This window comes from Caretta caretta, chromosome 3 (genome assembly GCF_965140235.1).
Source record: "Caretta caretta isolate rCarCar2 chromosome 3, rCarCar1.hap1, whole genome shotgun sequence".
NCBI lineage: Eukaryota > Metazoa > Chordata > Testudines > Cheloniidae > Caretta > Caretta caretta.
In genome coordinates, this window is record NC_134208.1 from 141,670,462 (window position 1) to 141,684,239 (window position 13,778).

Here is a 13,778-nt window from a genome sequence, read left to right on the forward strand (position 1 = left end):
AACTCCTCTAAATTGGAAATTTAACATTCTTATTTCATGATGAAAAATAACTGCATTCCTGTCTGTTGCACAGCAGTATTTCTCCTTCATCACCTCCAAAAATTAATTCATTTCATAGACTTACTTTTCCTAGGGTAATACAAGCTGTTTTTAAAATATTCTTATGGTTTTTACAAGCCTTTTTTATTTCTTTCTTTCTATTTTCACTAGAGATATTGATAATCTAATACATTATTCTCACCCTGTGTTGCAAAAACAAAGCCAATGTTGTCATTGTGCTAGCAAAAAGAGAAACTGTATCAATCAGTGAGTTGAGGTTGCTCATAGTCATTCTTTCCTATCAGCAATTTGGATCACTGCACTTACCTGTTCCCTAAAAAGGCAAATAGTACATAACTGCAACAGTCACTAAGGAGTGCTGAAGTATATTGTTATGGAATGGCTTTCCCCAGCACAAAAACTGAACAATCTTAGGGTCATGCTAAGCTCAGTAGATGTGAAGTTGTTCTTAAACACAGAATGCCTTCAGCACAGTAATACTCTCCTGAAAGATCAGGGGACTAGTCACTACACACACAAGTCACTAGTGGTCCTGGGGCAGAAGGACATCTGAAAGGAGTAATATGGTAGCAGGTACCTCTTTTGGGACCTGGTGGCCCTGCACTCACGGCCCTTCAATCCATGAAGAGAGGGAAAAAAAGTATCATTACTTATAACCATTGAGGGGATTTTTTGGTGGTCACTCACTGAGGTTGAAGTGGGAGAAAGAAATGGTGGGAAGGGATTCTGGAAATGAGTAAAGAGATAGAGAAACCGGGAAGGTGGTAAAGAAAGGAGAGAGAAGAGCAGAGAAAGGTTACAGTGGTAGGAAAAAGAAAAGGAGGACTTGTGGCACCTTAGAGACTAACAAATTTATTTGAGCATAAAGCAACAGCAATAAAGCAAATGAGAAAAAAAGTGACCAGAGTCCAAATTTCAAAACTGAGTGAGGACAATGCAGTGAGGCTGCAAAGACTCTCTGGACCCAGGGCCCAAGTCCTTCTGAGCAAGGGGAGAAAAGGGTTGAGCAGGAGTAAGAAGTTCCTGACCCACTATGCTCTGAGCTGTAGTGGATGTTGATGGCTTCTAGAACTCCAAGAGTCTGGACTTGTATTGGTGTTAAAATTGCAGTTTTGGAAAATGCCATACTTACCAATGAATGCAATGACTTTTGGATTGATGATCCCACTGGGTAAGAGATGAAAATCATATTCCACGGAATCTACAACAACAGTATGCCCAGCATTGTTGCCTCCCTGCAAAATCAAACATTGATTTATTGCTTTCAGTATAACTGAAGATCAACAAGTATGGAGAACTGGAGTTTGGGCTACCTTGGTTCCCCTCCCAAATTTGCAGCTCCCGTGTGTCTATTAAAATAGGAGGGAGTCCAAGTGAATCATCGTGATTAACTTGACAATTTCAACGGCTGTTCTTTTTCTATACCTGCTTTTGACACTTACATGATTACACTTTTTTTTAAAACATATGTTCTTCCCCCAACCCCTCCAATTATCCAAAAAGCTTTTGGATCAGATTTATAAAGGTATAGTCTAAAGGGTAGGTCACCATTTCCATGGTAGAAGCATAAATATTCTAGAATTAGTGATAATACACAACTGTTCTTTGCAATTTTGAAGTCACATATGAATAGCTCCATTGAATCCAAAATTTCTACTATAAACGCATATAATTTTCACTCCATGCATCTGAAGAAGTGGGGTTTTTACCCACAAAAGCTTATGCTCAAATAAATCTGTTAGTCTTTAAAGTGCCACCGGACTCCTTGTTGTTTTTGTGAATACAGACTAACACGGCTACCCCCTGACACTATAAACACATATGCACATTGCTGTGGACACTTAGTTAAATCTTTGAAACTGCAACATGAATGGAGATGAGGCTACAAAATCATCATTGGCACAGTTATATTTCAAGTTTTCTTAAAATCCTCAAGGTGGACCAGACCAGCAATCCAACATGTGAGTGCTCACAATTTGTATTCTGAGCTCTGTCCCGTACATATTTTTCTGACCAATGCTCAGTATGCATAAACTAGCCAAGCCTATTTCTTCAGCCAGAAGGGACATCCTGCCTTTCAAGGTGAAGAGAACCGAGCTGTTAAGGGGTAGGGATCCATGACAAACCAAAACACGATCTTCCTGAGGAACAGAAAGCCTGTTTACATAGAATGTATTGCTATGTGATAGTCTTGGCTCTTTCTACTACAGTATTAAAAGGATTTACTAATTGGGAAATATGGAAGTCTGAGTCTTAAAGCGGTTTTGGGTACATTCAGAATCACAAATTATGCTGAATGGCAGCATTTTACCCTTTAATCCCAAAGAGATTTGTGTCATGCATCTTATTTCTTTCATTCATACAGAAAACTGAAACGAGTTAGCTACATTACGGAGTGTTCTCCGTTAGTCATTTGAAACTTTAAAAAATCCGAACAAATAACTCTTTGTGTTTCCAATGAATACTGCAAGCTTATCTACCTTAATGCGTGATGCAACAAATCCCAAAGAATTCATTTAAAAGCTATTCATTGGAAATCCTTGATAACATGGCACTAGGATAAATCCTAATCAGCCAAATTTTCTAGGTTGAATGTACACTTATATTTTGTGCCAGATATGGGGAATAAAGAGTCAATGCAGATTTACCTTTAAATCAGCAAGATTTTGGCCAAAATCTTCAGCAATTTTTTATTTAGTTTACATCTGTACTTGACCCTAAATACGCTGGAATAACTAACACAGCTATAAATGGGCAGAACACATTTAAGAGCAAAGACACTCTAGTAAGAGTGTGTTTATTAAGAAGTTATCATCAACTCATTTATTCTATTTTTAAATTTCACATAACAATATCTGAATAATTGTTTTAACTGATCCAAGAATTATATTTTATAGAAAAGATATTTTTATAAAATGTTAGGCCCGCTGTCTTTCTCGGTTGACATTTACATCTTTCTCTACCATTTTGGCAGATATGCAATATAGTGTATCAAATAACTCATAAAACAGGGAAGAAAAAAAAAAGAAGGGCATTTTAAAAGATATATAAATCCTGCATCAGTTTTTCTGGTCTTCAGAAGCTTCCCCCCACCCTTGCTTTTTGCATTACAAATTCAGGTCTTGTCTACTGTTTTTCTGGGAACATACTTTGGCTTATTGAGGAGCTAGTCAGATTAAGCAGTTCCTTTAAAAAACTCAACATTTTTGGTATTGCATTACAACTACAATGCAGGTGAAACCTGACAAATTTAAATGAATTACTTTTGTTTATATTGTATTCTCAATTAAATGTAAATACACTTAACTGCCCTACAAACAACAAAAAGAAAAATTTTTACTAACTTGGAAATTTTAACTTTCAAAAATGGAGCACATTTTACATGGATATCTTTGAGACACAACTTTGAACACTGTGATTGCATTTTTTCCAAAGTAAATCTGTAGAAAAGAAACACTTCAAATTGTTCTAATCTAACAGAAATCTAGTGGATGCTACATATATTGCAGTTTTGTAAAGCAACTAAAAAATTTAATAGGTGAGACCCAGAATATTTTGCACTTCTACCTGTTTCTGTGTAGTGAAATTTAATATTTTAATAGTTACCCTCTTTTATAATATGATCTGGAAGCATTTTATAGTATTTCTCATCTATAAAGAAGAATTAACACTGCTGCTTCTTAAAAGATAAACATACACCATACACACCGATCCCAAATTATTTATTTTGATTTTACAAGACCTCAGCAGAAACCTGAAAGACTAAAATTTATATTGGTAATACTTCTGAGTTTAGAGCCCCAAACACCCTTTTTTCAAAAGCAAAATTATTTCAAGCTCCTTATGCTTCATGACAAAAGGAAAAAGGCCAAACCAACAAATTTTACTTTACCAAGACTATTAATGATAAAACTTACTTTCTTTTCTAGTTACACTTCTTTAACTGGAATACGGAACTTGATTAAAGGACAGTTTTACCTGTGGTTTTGCCTTTTTTTTTTTTTTACATACTTGAATTAAATTCCCTCCTGCTTATCTTTTTGCACAAACCTCTCCCAATTCAGTTACTGACTCTCCATTAAATTTACCTTGCTTTAAGTGCTTATTTTAATTGAGTAAAAAAAACTGGAATAAAAAAAAATTAGGAAAAGCTGGGTGGACCTGGTAACTATCTTCAAATGTGTGGTTTGAATAAACCACATTACAGGTGGTTATAAAAAGGATGGTGATCAACCGTTCTCCATGTTCACTGAAGGTAGGACAAGAAGTAAGGGCTTAATCTGCAGCAAGGGAGGCTTAGGTTAGATATTAGGAAAAACTTTCTAGTTATAAGGGTAGTTAAGTACTGGAATAGATTTCCAAAGGAAGTTGTGGAATACCCACAATTGGAGGTTTTTAAGAACAGGTTACACAAACACCTATCAGGGATGGTGCACAGGGGGCTGGACTAAATGACCTTGAGGTCCCTTCCAGCCCTATATTTCTGTGATTATTTTTGTGGATTGCTGCCCCAAAAACTTTAGTCCCTGTTAGCCAATTAGTAAGAGTCCAGAAACTACTTCTAAACCTGTGGAGTTTTCTGCTCGATAACATTATGCCAATTTGGAGTGGGCCAACTGTTTGTTTTTTTAATAGGACTTTGATGGCAGCCTATTAACATTTCAAAAGCTGATAGTTAGTCACTGATAATAAAGTTTAAGCATCACCAGAAAAAGGTGCATGGGCATTTTTGATATTCTGTTCCACTGCTGTCCTTCCAGCATTCCTCCTTCCCCGCAAATGCTGATGACAGAAGTAACCATTGTGATAATCTAGTCTGACCTGTTGTATAACACAGACCACAGAAATTCCCCAAAAATAATTCCTACCTAGAGCATATCTTTTAGAAAAACATCCAGTCAAGATTTAAAAAAAAAAAAAATTTTTTTTAAATCTTGACTCCACCACAACTCTTGGTAAACTGTTTCAAGTCACCTCTTAACTTTCTCTTTGTTAAGCTAAAAAGAATTGAGCTCCTTGAATCTGTCACTATATACAGGCATATTTCTAATCCTTTAAATCATTCTTGTGGCTCTTCTCTGAACGCTCTCCAATTTATTCACAAATCATGAAGAATGTTGACACCAGAACTGGACACCATATTCTAACAGCGGTCACACCAATGCCAAATATAGAGGCAAAATAACCTCTCTACTCCTACCCAAGATTCCTCTGTTTATGCATCCCAGGATCACAGCTCCCAGTGCAATGCTGATTATTCTCTATCAACCCCAAATCTTTTTCAAAGTCACAGCTTCCCAGGAGAGAGTCCCCCATCCTATAAGTATGGCCTACATTCCTTGTTCCCAGATGTATACATTTAGTCATATTAAAAACATGTATTTCTTGCTTGCTCTCAATTTACCATGTAATCCAGATTGCTCTATATTGGTAGCCTGTCCTCTTCATTATTTAGCACTCCCCCAATTTTTGGGTCATTGGCAAACTTTATCAGTGGTGATTTTGTTTTCTTCCAGGTCATTGATAAAAATGTTATATAGTGTAGGGCCAAGAACTGATCCCTGTGGAACCCCACCCGAACACACCCATTCTACTATGATTTCCCCATTTACAGTTACATTGAGACCTATTAGCCAGCTTTTAATTCATTTAATGTATGCATCTTTCTAGGTTTTTAAATCAAAATGTCATGTGGTACCAAGCCAAATGCCTTACAGAAATCTTAGTGCATTACATCAACACTATTACCTTTATCAACCAAACTTCGTAAGCTCATATAAAAAAAAGTTAGCGAGGATCTATTTTCCATAAACCTGTGCTGACTGGCATTATATTACCGTCCTTTAATTCTTGATTAATAAAGTCCTGTATCAGCCATTCCATTATCTTGCCCAATTTAGGGGTCAGGCTGACATGACTATAATTACCTAGGTCATCCTATTTGCCCTTTTCAAATATTAGCACAACATTAGCTTTCTTCAAATCTTCTGGAACCTCCCTGGTGTTTTAACATTTATTGAAAATTCACATAACTAGTCCAGCGAGCTCCTCAGACAGCTGTTTTAAAACTCTTGGATGCAAGTTATCTGGATCTGATTATTTTAAAATGCCTAACTTTAGTAGCTGCTGTTTAACGTCCTCCTGAGATACTATTGGAAAGGAAAGAGTTTTATCTGATATGGCTACATCATGTTTTTCCCCAAATACAGAACAGAAATATTTATTGAATACTTCTGCCTTATTATTGATAATTCTACTATTTCATCTAGCAATGGACCAATACCATTGTTGGGAACAAAAAAAAACAAACCCCTAATATATTTAAAAAAAACAAAAATCCTTCCTTATTGTCCTTAATTCAGCTGGCCGTTGATTTCTCCCCGTTTCCCTTTGCTTTCCTTATCAATTTTTGACAATTCCAAGCTCCTGATTTATATTCGTTACTATAAATTTCCCCTTTCTTCCTTTTTTTTTTTTTTTTTTAAAATAGCTGCCTTCACTTCCCCTCTAAACCAAAGTCTGTTTGTTCTCTGTTTGTTCTTTAAACCAAGACAGGCTTTTTCTTTGATTCTGGCTTTTTGAGCATCTAGTAAAGTGTTCCTAAACAACTCCCAATTATCATTCATATTTTTGTCTGAATTCTTCCTTCCAGCCTTTAATCCCCTCTTCCAAGAGAATAGTTACAATGCCTGCCTCTGGTTTTGCTCATAGCTTCCAAAAGTGATACCAGAATAAAACTGACCAGGATCCTTGTTAGTTTTACTGCTGGAAAGGATATGAAACATGGCAGTGGAAACTGACAAGAATCCTGGTCATTTGCACTCTGCTGCAGCTTGTGGAAGCTGCCTGCAGCAATGCAGGCAGTGGAGCCCTCTGTCAAGTTTGGAAGAGCACTTATCACCTTAACCTCTGTTGATAAATTACTTTTGCAACCATAAGCGCTACAACTGTTGTTAAAAGTTTAGATGCTGAAGAAGATGGCAGTCAGCCAAGAAAGTTTTCTAATCATCCTGCAAGTGGATTTTTCAAGCCCTGGCTACCCAAGCTCTAAATATATACATATTATGTATACATAAAAACGCACACATAGCTCAGTTAACTTGATGGATATAGTGGGGAAGTTGTTTTTTCTTCATATTGGGGGGGACTGCTGGATTAATGGATATCATTTATGGCAGCTGGCAATATGATTTGATACATGGTTTTAATTTTGTGATGTCCTCTAAAGAATTTAATGGACAAACAATATTTAAATAACTATTAAGACACTGCAGTGATTTTTTTTTTACCCTAAAGAGGATATCTGAAGCTATCAGATCATAGTACTCTTTTAGAACATTCTTAAATTAATTATTCCAATGTTGATGGAATTCCATTTTACACAAAGCATAGGCACAATGTAATCACTAGTCTACACGCCTTAATTATTAGTTACTCCATCTACAATCCTTTAAATCAGAGATCGTAGTTGCAGGATGGTCAATACTGAAGAGAAATGTTATTTCAACTCAACAACTGCAGTCTGCTTATATAACTACATGAAACATAGTATGATCCCTGATCACTAGCTGATAATCCTGAAATATCCAAGTTATTCAACAAGCAGAGCAGTTAAGTACATGAATGTCTGATAAGAGGCATACCAATATTTAGACAAATTAACAAAAATATTGCCAGAAAGAAGACCATGGTATTCATAATACAGTATACTATCCGTTTAGTTAGTGCTATTCAGTTTCTAGAAACTTCCCCCTTTAAGTGGTTCCTTATGAACCATCAGTATTAGAATCATGCTGTTCTAACAGAAAATTCCTCAAAAGTAGATCCAAAAGTTTTTGGAACAACTAGTCTTTTCCCTATTTTAATGGTCTTTTTCCTAAAGATAGCATTATAGTGATAAGGATTTTATAGACTAGCTCCCCACTCTGGACAAATACAGCGAGAACTCATAAGATTTCTTCTACTGAGATATATTGGACTTTATCTACTAGACAGTCCCAGAATCTCTTCTGAAAAATATACTACATGGCAAATGTGTACAGAATTATTTACAGACTGCACAGATGGGATATAAGAGATAGCAGTGCAAGCTGGAGGTGTTGAACATCAGGGGGCTATTTGATAAACATGCTACAGGAACACCCTTTGAGCAGAAAACTTTGAGAGGTTCACGCCCTCCAGAATTAAAATTTGCAACCTGACCATTCTATCATCAGCTAACTTATTTTTTATTAGAAGCAAACCCTAAGGTTTAACAATTTAGACTAGCAGCTCCTATTGGCCAAGATCCGATTCCTCAGTGTTGGAAGGGGATATTTTTCCACAAAACACAAGAATGGTACAACGAAATGATTAAGATAGCAGCTTTGGAGAGTGTTACTTATGAAAGACTGGACAAAGTCTGAAAGAGGGGTCTAATTTTTCAATGTATTCATTTTACTGGAAATTGTTCCTAATACGGCATGAATGGTAAATTATTTTGAACACGAATGATTTCAATGTTTAATCAAATTGCGCCATGTGGCTAGCCTTCATCCTCATTATTCACTGACTTGAGGGATTCCTTCACTGACTTTCTTGTCAGCATGGCATCTTTTTGTGGTGAAAGTTTCCTGGAATTCCAGTTGCCCACTTTATTTCTTCCCAAATCCGACAAACAGCCCTATATTGCAGTGACACACCAATCAAAGGGTGGCTACTCTATGGTCTTTTTTCCCCTCCCCCAAAAAAATCTTGATTTGGAGAGAAATTTAAATGAGTTACAGCATAATTACCAGAGATTAATTCTAGCTCTACAAATAGTTGGTCTCCAACAAATTTAACTGATAAAACCTATTTGACCAATCTGTTTACATCATAGGCTGTATTCTCAGAAAAAAATGGTTAAGGTTGAAAGAATATTTCACTGAAATAAAACAAACCTTAAGATCATAATTTCCCAGTTAGTCTTGAAATTTAAAGTTCAACTTTTCAACTACCAGCCAAAACATGTACATACTCTAAAGCACAGTTAAGATCACCCAATCAACTTGAAAAGGAGTACTTGTGGCACCTTAGAGACTAACCAATTTATTTGAGCATAAGCTTTCTTGAGCTACAGCTCACTTCATCGGATGCATACTGTGGAAAATACAGAAGATGTTTTTATACACACAGACCATGAAAAAATGGTTGTTTATCACTACAAAAAGGTTCTCTCCCCCCCCCCCCCACCCCACTCTCCTGCTGCTAATAGCTTATCTAAAGTGATCACTCTCCTTACAATGTGTATGATAATCAAGGTGGGCCATTTCCAGCACAAATCCAGGGTTTAACAAGAACGTCTGAGGAACGGGGGCGGGGGGCCAGGAATAAACAAGGGGAAATAGGCTTGAAGAGAGACTGGGAATGGTTGAATCATTATAAAAAGTAACCTAAGTTAATTGTATCCAATTTGCAAATTAATTCCAATTCAGCAATCTCTTTGGAGTCTGTTTCTGAAGTTTTTCTGTTGTAAGATTACAAACTGTCACGTTTGTAATCACGTGACCAGGGAGATTGAAGTGTTCTCCGACTGGTTTTTGAATGTTATAATTCTTGACATCTGATTTGTGTCCATTTATTCTTTTACATAGAGACTGTCCAGTTTGACCAATATACAAGGCAAAGGGGCATTGCTGGCACATAATGGCATATATCACATTGGCAGATGTGCAGGTGAACGAGCCTCTGATAATGTGGCTGATGTTATTAGGCCCTGTGATGGTGTCCCCTGAATAGATAGGTGGGCACAGTCGGCAACGGGCTTTGTTGCAAGGATAGGTCCCTGGGTTAGTGGTTCTGTTGTGTGGTATGTGATTGCTGGTGAGTATTCGCTTCAGGTTGGGGGACTGTCTGTAGGCAAGAACTGGCCTGTCTCCCAAGATTTGTGAGTGTTGGGTCGTCCTTCAGAATAGGCTGTAGATCCTTGATAATGCATTGGAGGGGTTTTAGTTGGGGGCTGAAGGTGACGGCTAGTGACGTTCTGTTATTTTCTTTGTTAGGCCTGTCCTGTAGTAGGTGACTTCTGGGAACTCTTCTGGCTCTATCAATCTGTTTCTTCACTTCCGCAGGTGGGTACTGTAGTTGTAAGAATGCTTGATAGAGATCTTGTAGGTGTTTGTCTCTGTCTGAGGGGTTGGAGCAAATGCGATTGTATCGCAGAGCTTGGCTATAGACAATGGATCGCGTGGTGTGGTGTGGTCAGGGAGAAAACTGGAGGCATGTAGGTAGGAATAGCGGTCAGTAGGTTTCCGGTATAGGGTGGTGTTTATGTGACCATCGTTTATGAGCACCGTAGCGTCCAGGAAGTGGATCTCTTGTGTGGACTGGACCAGGCTGAGGTTGATGGTGGGATGGAAATTGTTGAAATCATGGTGGAATTCCTCAAGGGCTTTTTTTCCATGGGTCCAGATGATGCAGATGTCATCAATATAGCGCGAGTAGGGACGTTAGGGGACGAGAGCTGAGGAAGCGCTGTTCTAAGTCAGCCATAAAAATGTTGGCATACTGTGGGGCCACGAGGGTACCCATAGCAGTGCCGCTGATTTGAAGGTATACATTGTCCCCAAAATGTAAAATAGTTATGGGTAAGGACAAAGTCACAAAGTTCAGCCACCAGGTTAGCCGTGACATTATCGGGGATAGTGTTCTTGACGGCTTGTAGTCCATCTTTGTGTGGAATGTTGGTGTAGAGGGCTTCTACATCCATAGTGGCCATGGTGGTCTTATCAGGAAGATCACCGATGGATTGAAGTTTCCTCAGGAAGTCAGTGGTGTCTCGAAGGTAGCTGGGAGTGCTGGTAGCGTAGGGCCTGAGGAGGGAGTCTACATAGCCAGAGAATCCTGCTGTCAGGGTGCCAATGCCTGAGATGATGGGGCGCCCAGGATTTCCAGGTTTACAGATCTTGGGTAGTAGACAGAATATCCCAGGTCGGGGTTCCAGGGGTGTGTCTGTGCGGATTTGATCTTGTGCTTTTTCAGGGAGTTTCTTGAGCTAATGCTGTAGTTTCTTTTGGTAACTCAGCGGGATCAGAGGGTAATGGCTTGTAGAAAGTGGTGTTGGAGAGCTGCTGAGCAGCCTCTTGTTCATATTCTGACCTATTCATGATGACAGCACCTCCTTTATCAGCCTTTTTGATTATGATGTCAGAGTTGTTTCTGAGGCTGTGGATGGCATTGTGTTCTGCACGGCTGAGGTTATGGGGCAAGTGATGCTGCTTTTCCACAATTTCAGCCTGTGCACGTCGGCAGAAGCACTCTATAACTCCTGAAGGTTGAGACAGCAGACTGGACGAGTCCACCTAGAATCCTTCTTTTTGTAGTGTTGGTAGAGAGGTCTCTGTGGATTAGTATGCTGTTCAGAGGTGTGTTGGAAATATTCCTTGAGTCGGAGATGTCAAAAATAGGATTCTAGGTCACCACAGAACTGTATCATGTTTGTGGGGGTGGAGGGGCAGAAGGAGAAGCCCCGAGATAGCCCAGCAGAAGCAGCTGTCCTAAGAGGATAGCTGGATAGGTTAACAATATTGCTGGGTGGGTTGAGGGAACCATTGCTATGGTCCCTTGTGGCATGTAGTAGTTTAGAAAGTTTAGTGTCCTTTTTCTTTTGTAGAGAAGCAAAGTGTGTGTTGTAAATGGCTTGTCTAAAGTCCAGCCACAAGTTTGTGTGGAAGGTTGGTTTTTTATGAGAGTATCCAGTTTTGAGAGCTCATTCTTCATCTTTCCTTGTTTGCTGTAGAGGATGTTGATCAGGTGGTTCCGCAGTTTCTTTGAGAGCGTGTGGCACAAGCTGTCAGTATAGTCTGTGTGGTATGTAGATTGTAATAGATTTTTTACCTTCAGTCCTCTTGGTACTATGTCCATTTGTTTGCATTTGGAAAGGACGATGATGTCTGTCTGTATCTGTACAAGTTTTTTCATGCAGTTGATAGATTTCCACTCCATACTCTGAAACATGTCATTATGCAAGGCACTGCATTTAGCCGTAACAGCCGTGTTAGTCTGTATTGGCAAAAAGAAAAAAGGAGTACTTGTGGCACCTTAGAGACTAACCCATTTATTTGAGCATAAGCTTTCGTGAGCTACAGCTCACTTCATCGGATGCATACTGTGAAAAATACAGAAGATGTTTTTATACACACAGACCATGAAAAAAATGGGTGTTTATCACTACAAAAGGTTTTCTCCCCCCCACCCCACCCTCCTGCTGGTAACAGCTTATCTAAAGTGATCACTCTCCTTACAATGTGTATGGTCTGTGTGTATAAAAACATCTTCTGTATTTTCCACAGTATGCATCCGATGAAGTGAGCTGTAGCTCACGAAAGCTCATGCTCAAATAAATTGGTTAGTCTCTAAGGTGCCACAAGTACTCCTTTTCTTTTTGCGAATACAGACTAACACGGCTGTTACTCTGAAACCAATCAACTTGAAATAACTCTGGCATACATCTTTGCATTTTATAAACTAATGACAGCTGAGGACAATTTCATGATAAATCAGCTGTACCCTAAAACATTTCCATCCCATAAATGTATTTTAGTGATAGTGATTTGTGTATTAGTGCATTAAAAACCAAGATATGAAGCTAAATGTGGGTAAAGTTATGGCTAGTGTCAAATATACTATTACCAATGAAATCAGGTGAACTGTTTGTAAGATGAACCCTTACCCAAGTGCTGTAGACGTCTGACACAATATGTATTAACGTACAACTTGCATTTAAGACAGAGAACAGTATTAGAACAAGAGTGTTCTGTGGGCATACCTTAATATGGACTTTAACTAATGCACTACATAGCATTTTAAAAGTCAGCATAGCAAGATTAAAAGTGAGGTTTTTAAAAACATAAAAGTTGTACTGAAGTGTGAAGTTTAAGCAAAATAGGCAGGAAATTCAGAGATATCGCCAAAAATCTGTCCAGTTATTTGTAGGTATTTTAGGTCTCCAAATACTAGGTGATTTTACATTGTGTTGTGTATGTTGTATAAAGATTAGATGTCAGCAAGAACACTGAAATTCCTCACTTTATTATGCATATTTTTTCATAGTAGCATGCAAAGGCCCCAGTCAGGAATTAAGATCCCATCATGCTAGGCACTGTACAAACAATACAGTAGCTGCTGCAGAGAGCTAACAACTGGTTTAAAGCAGACAAATTAGAAGAGAGATTAATTTTTTCTTAATCTTTATTTTAAAAAACAGGATTAGAAATAAGACTTCAGGTATTGTTTGACAGATGACGAGAGACTAAAATAACAAAGAAGTCATAATATATGGATGGAAATACCATACATTTCCTTATTTAACACAGGATATTTCTAGACCCCAAGAGTCAAAATAGCAGGTTGAAGATTTATCAGCAGAAAGATTCCAATGAAGTCCAACATTCCATTTCTGTTTTAAGAAGTATAGGTTAATGTTCTAGTTCTCTCTTCTTCAGAATCAAGAGAAAAGTGAATATTATAGCAGGTGTTTCGAGGCCTCCACAGACTCTGACCTACAATATGCTGAGCACCTTCACTGTCAAATGAAGTTAATGAAAGATGTTACGCTTTTCTTTGTATTCTTGGATGGCATTTTCAGGAATTTGGATACATTATGTCTAAAAGGAAACAAAACTGTATTAAATGGGAATTCATTTCCCCTTGTATTTGCTTGTAGCCATTATTGGGTCATTTCTCATGGACTACCAGAC

At 38.1% G+C, this 13,778-nt stretch overlaps 1 protein-coding gene across 1 annotated transcript in view; it reads right to left on the reverse strand.

Annotated features, from left to right (window-relative positions):
- Positions 1 to 13,778, reverse strand: part of ADSS2 (adenylosuccinate synthase 2) — a 48,958-nt gene that overhangs the window by 30,413 nt on the left and 4,767 nt on the right. Inside the window, 1 exon segment of the mRNA XM_075126966.1 lies at positions 1,193 to 1,295. Within this exon segment, the coding sequence (XP_074983067.1) occupies positions 1,193 to 1,295 (103 nt within the window).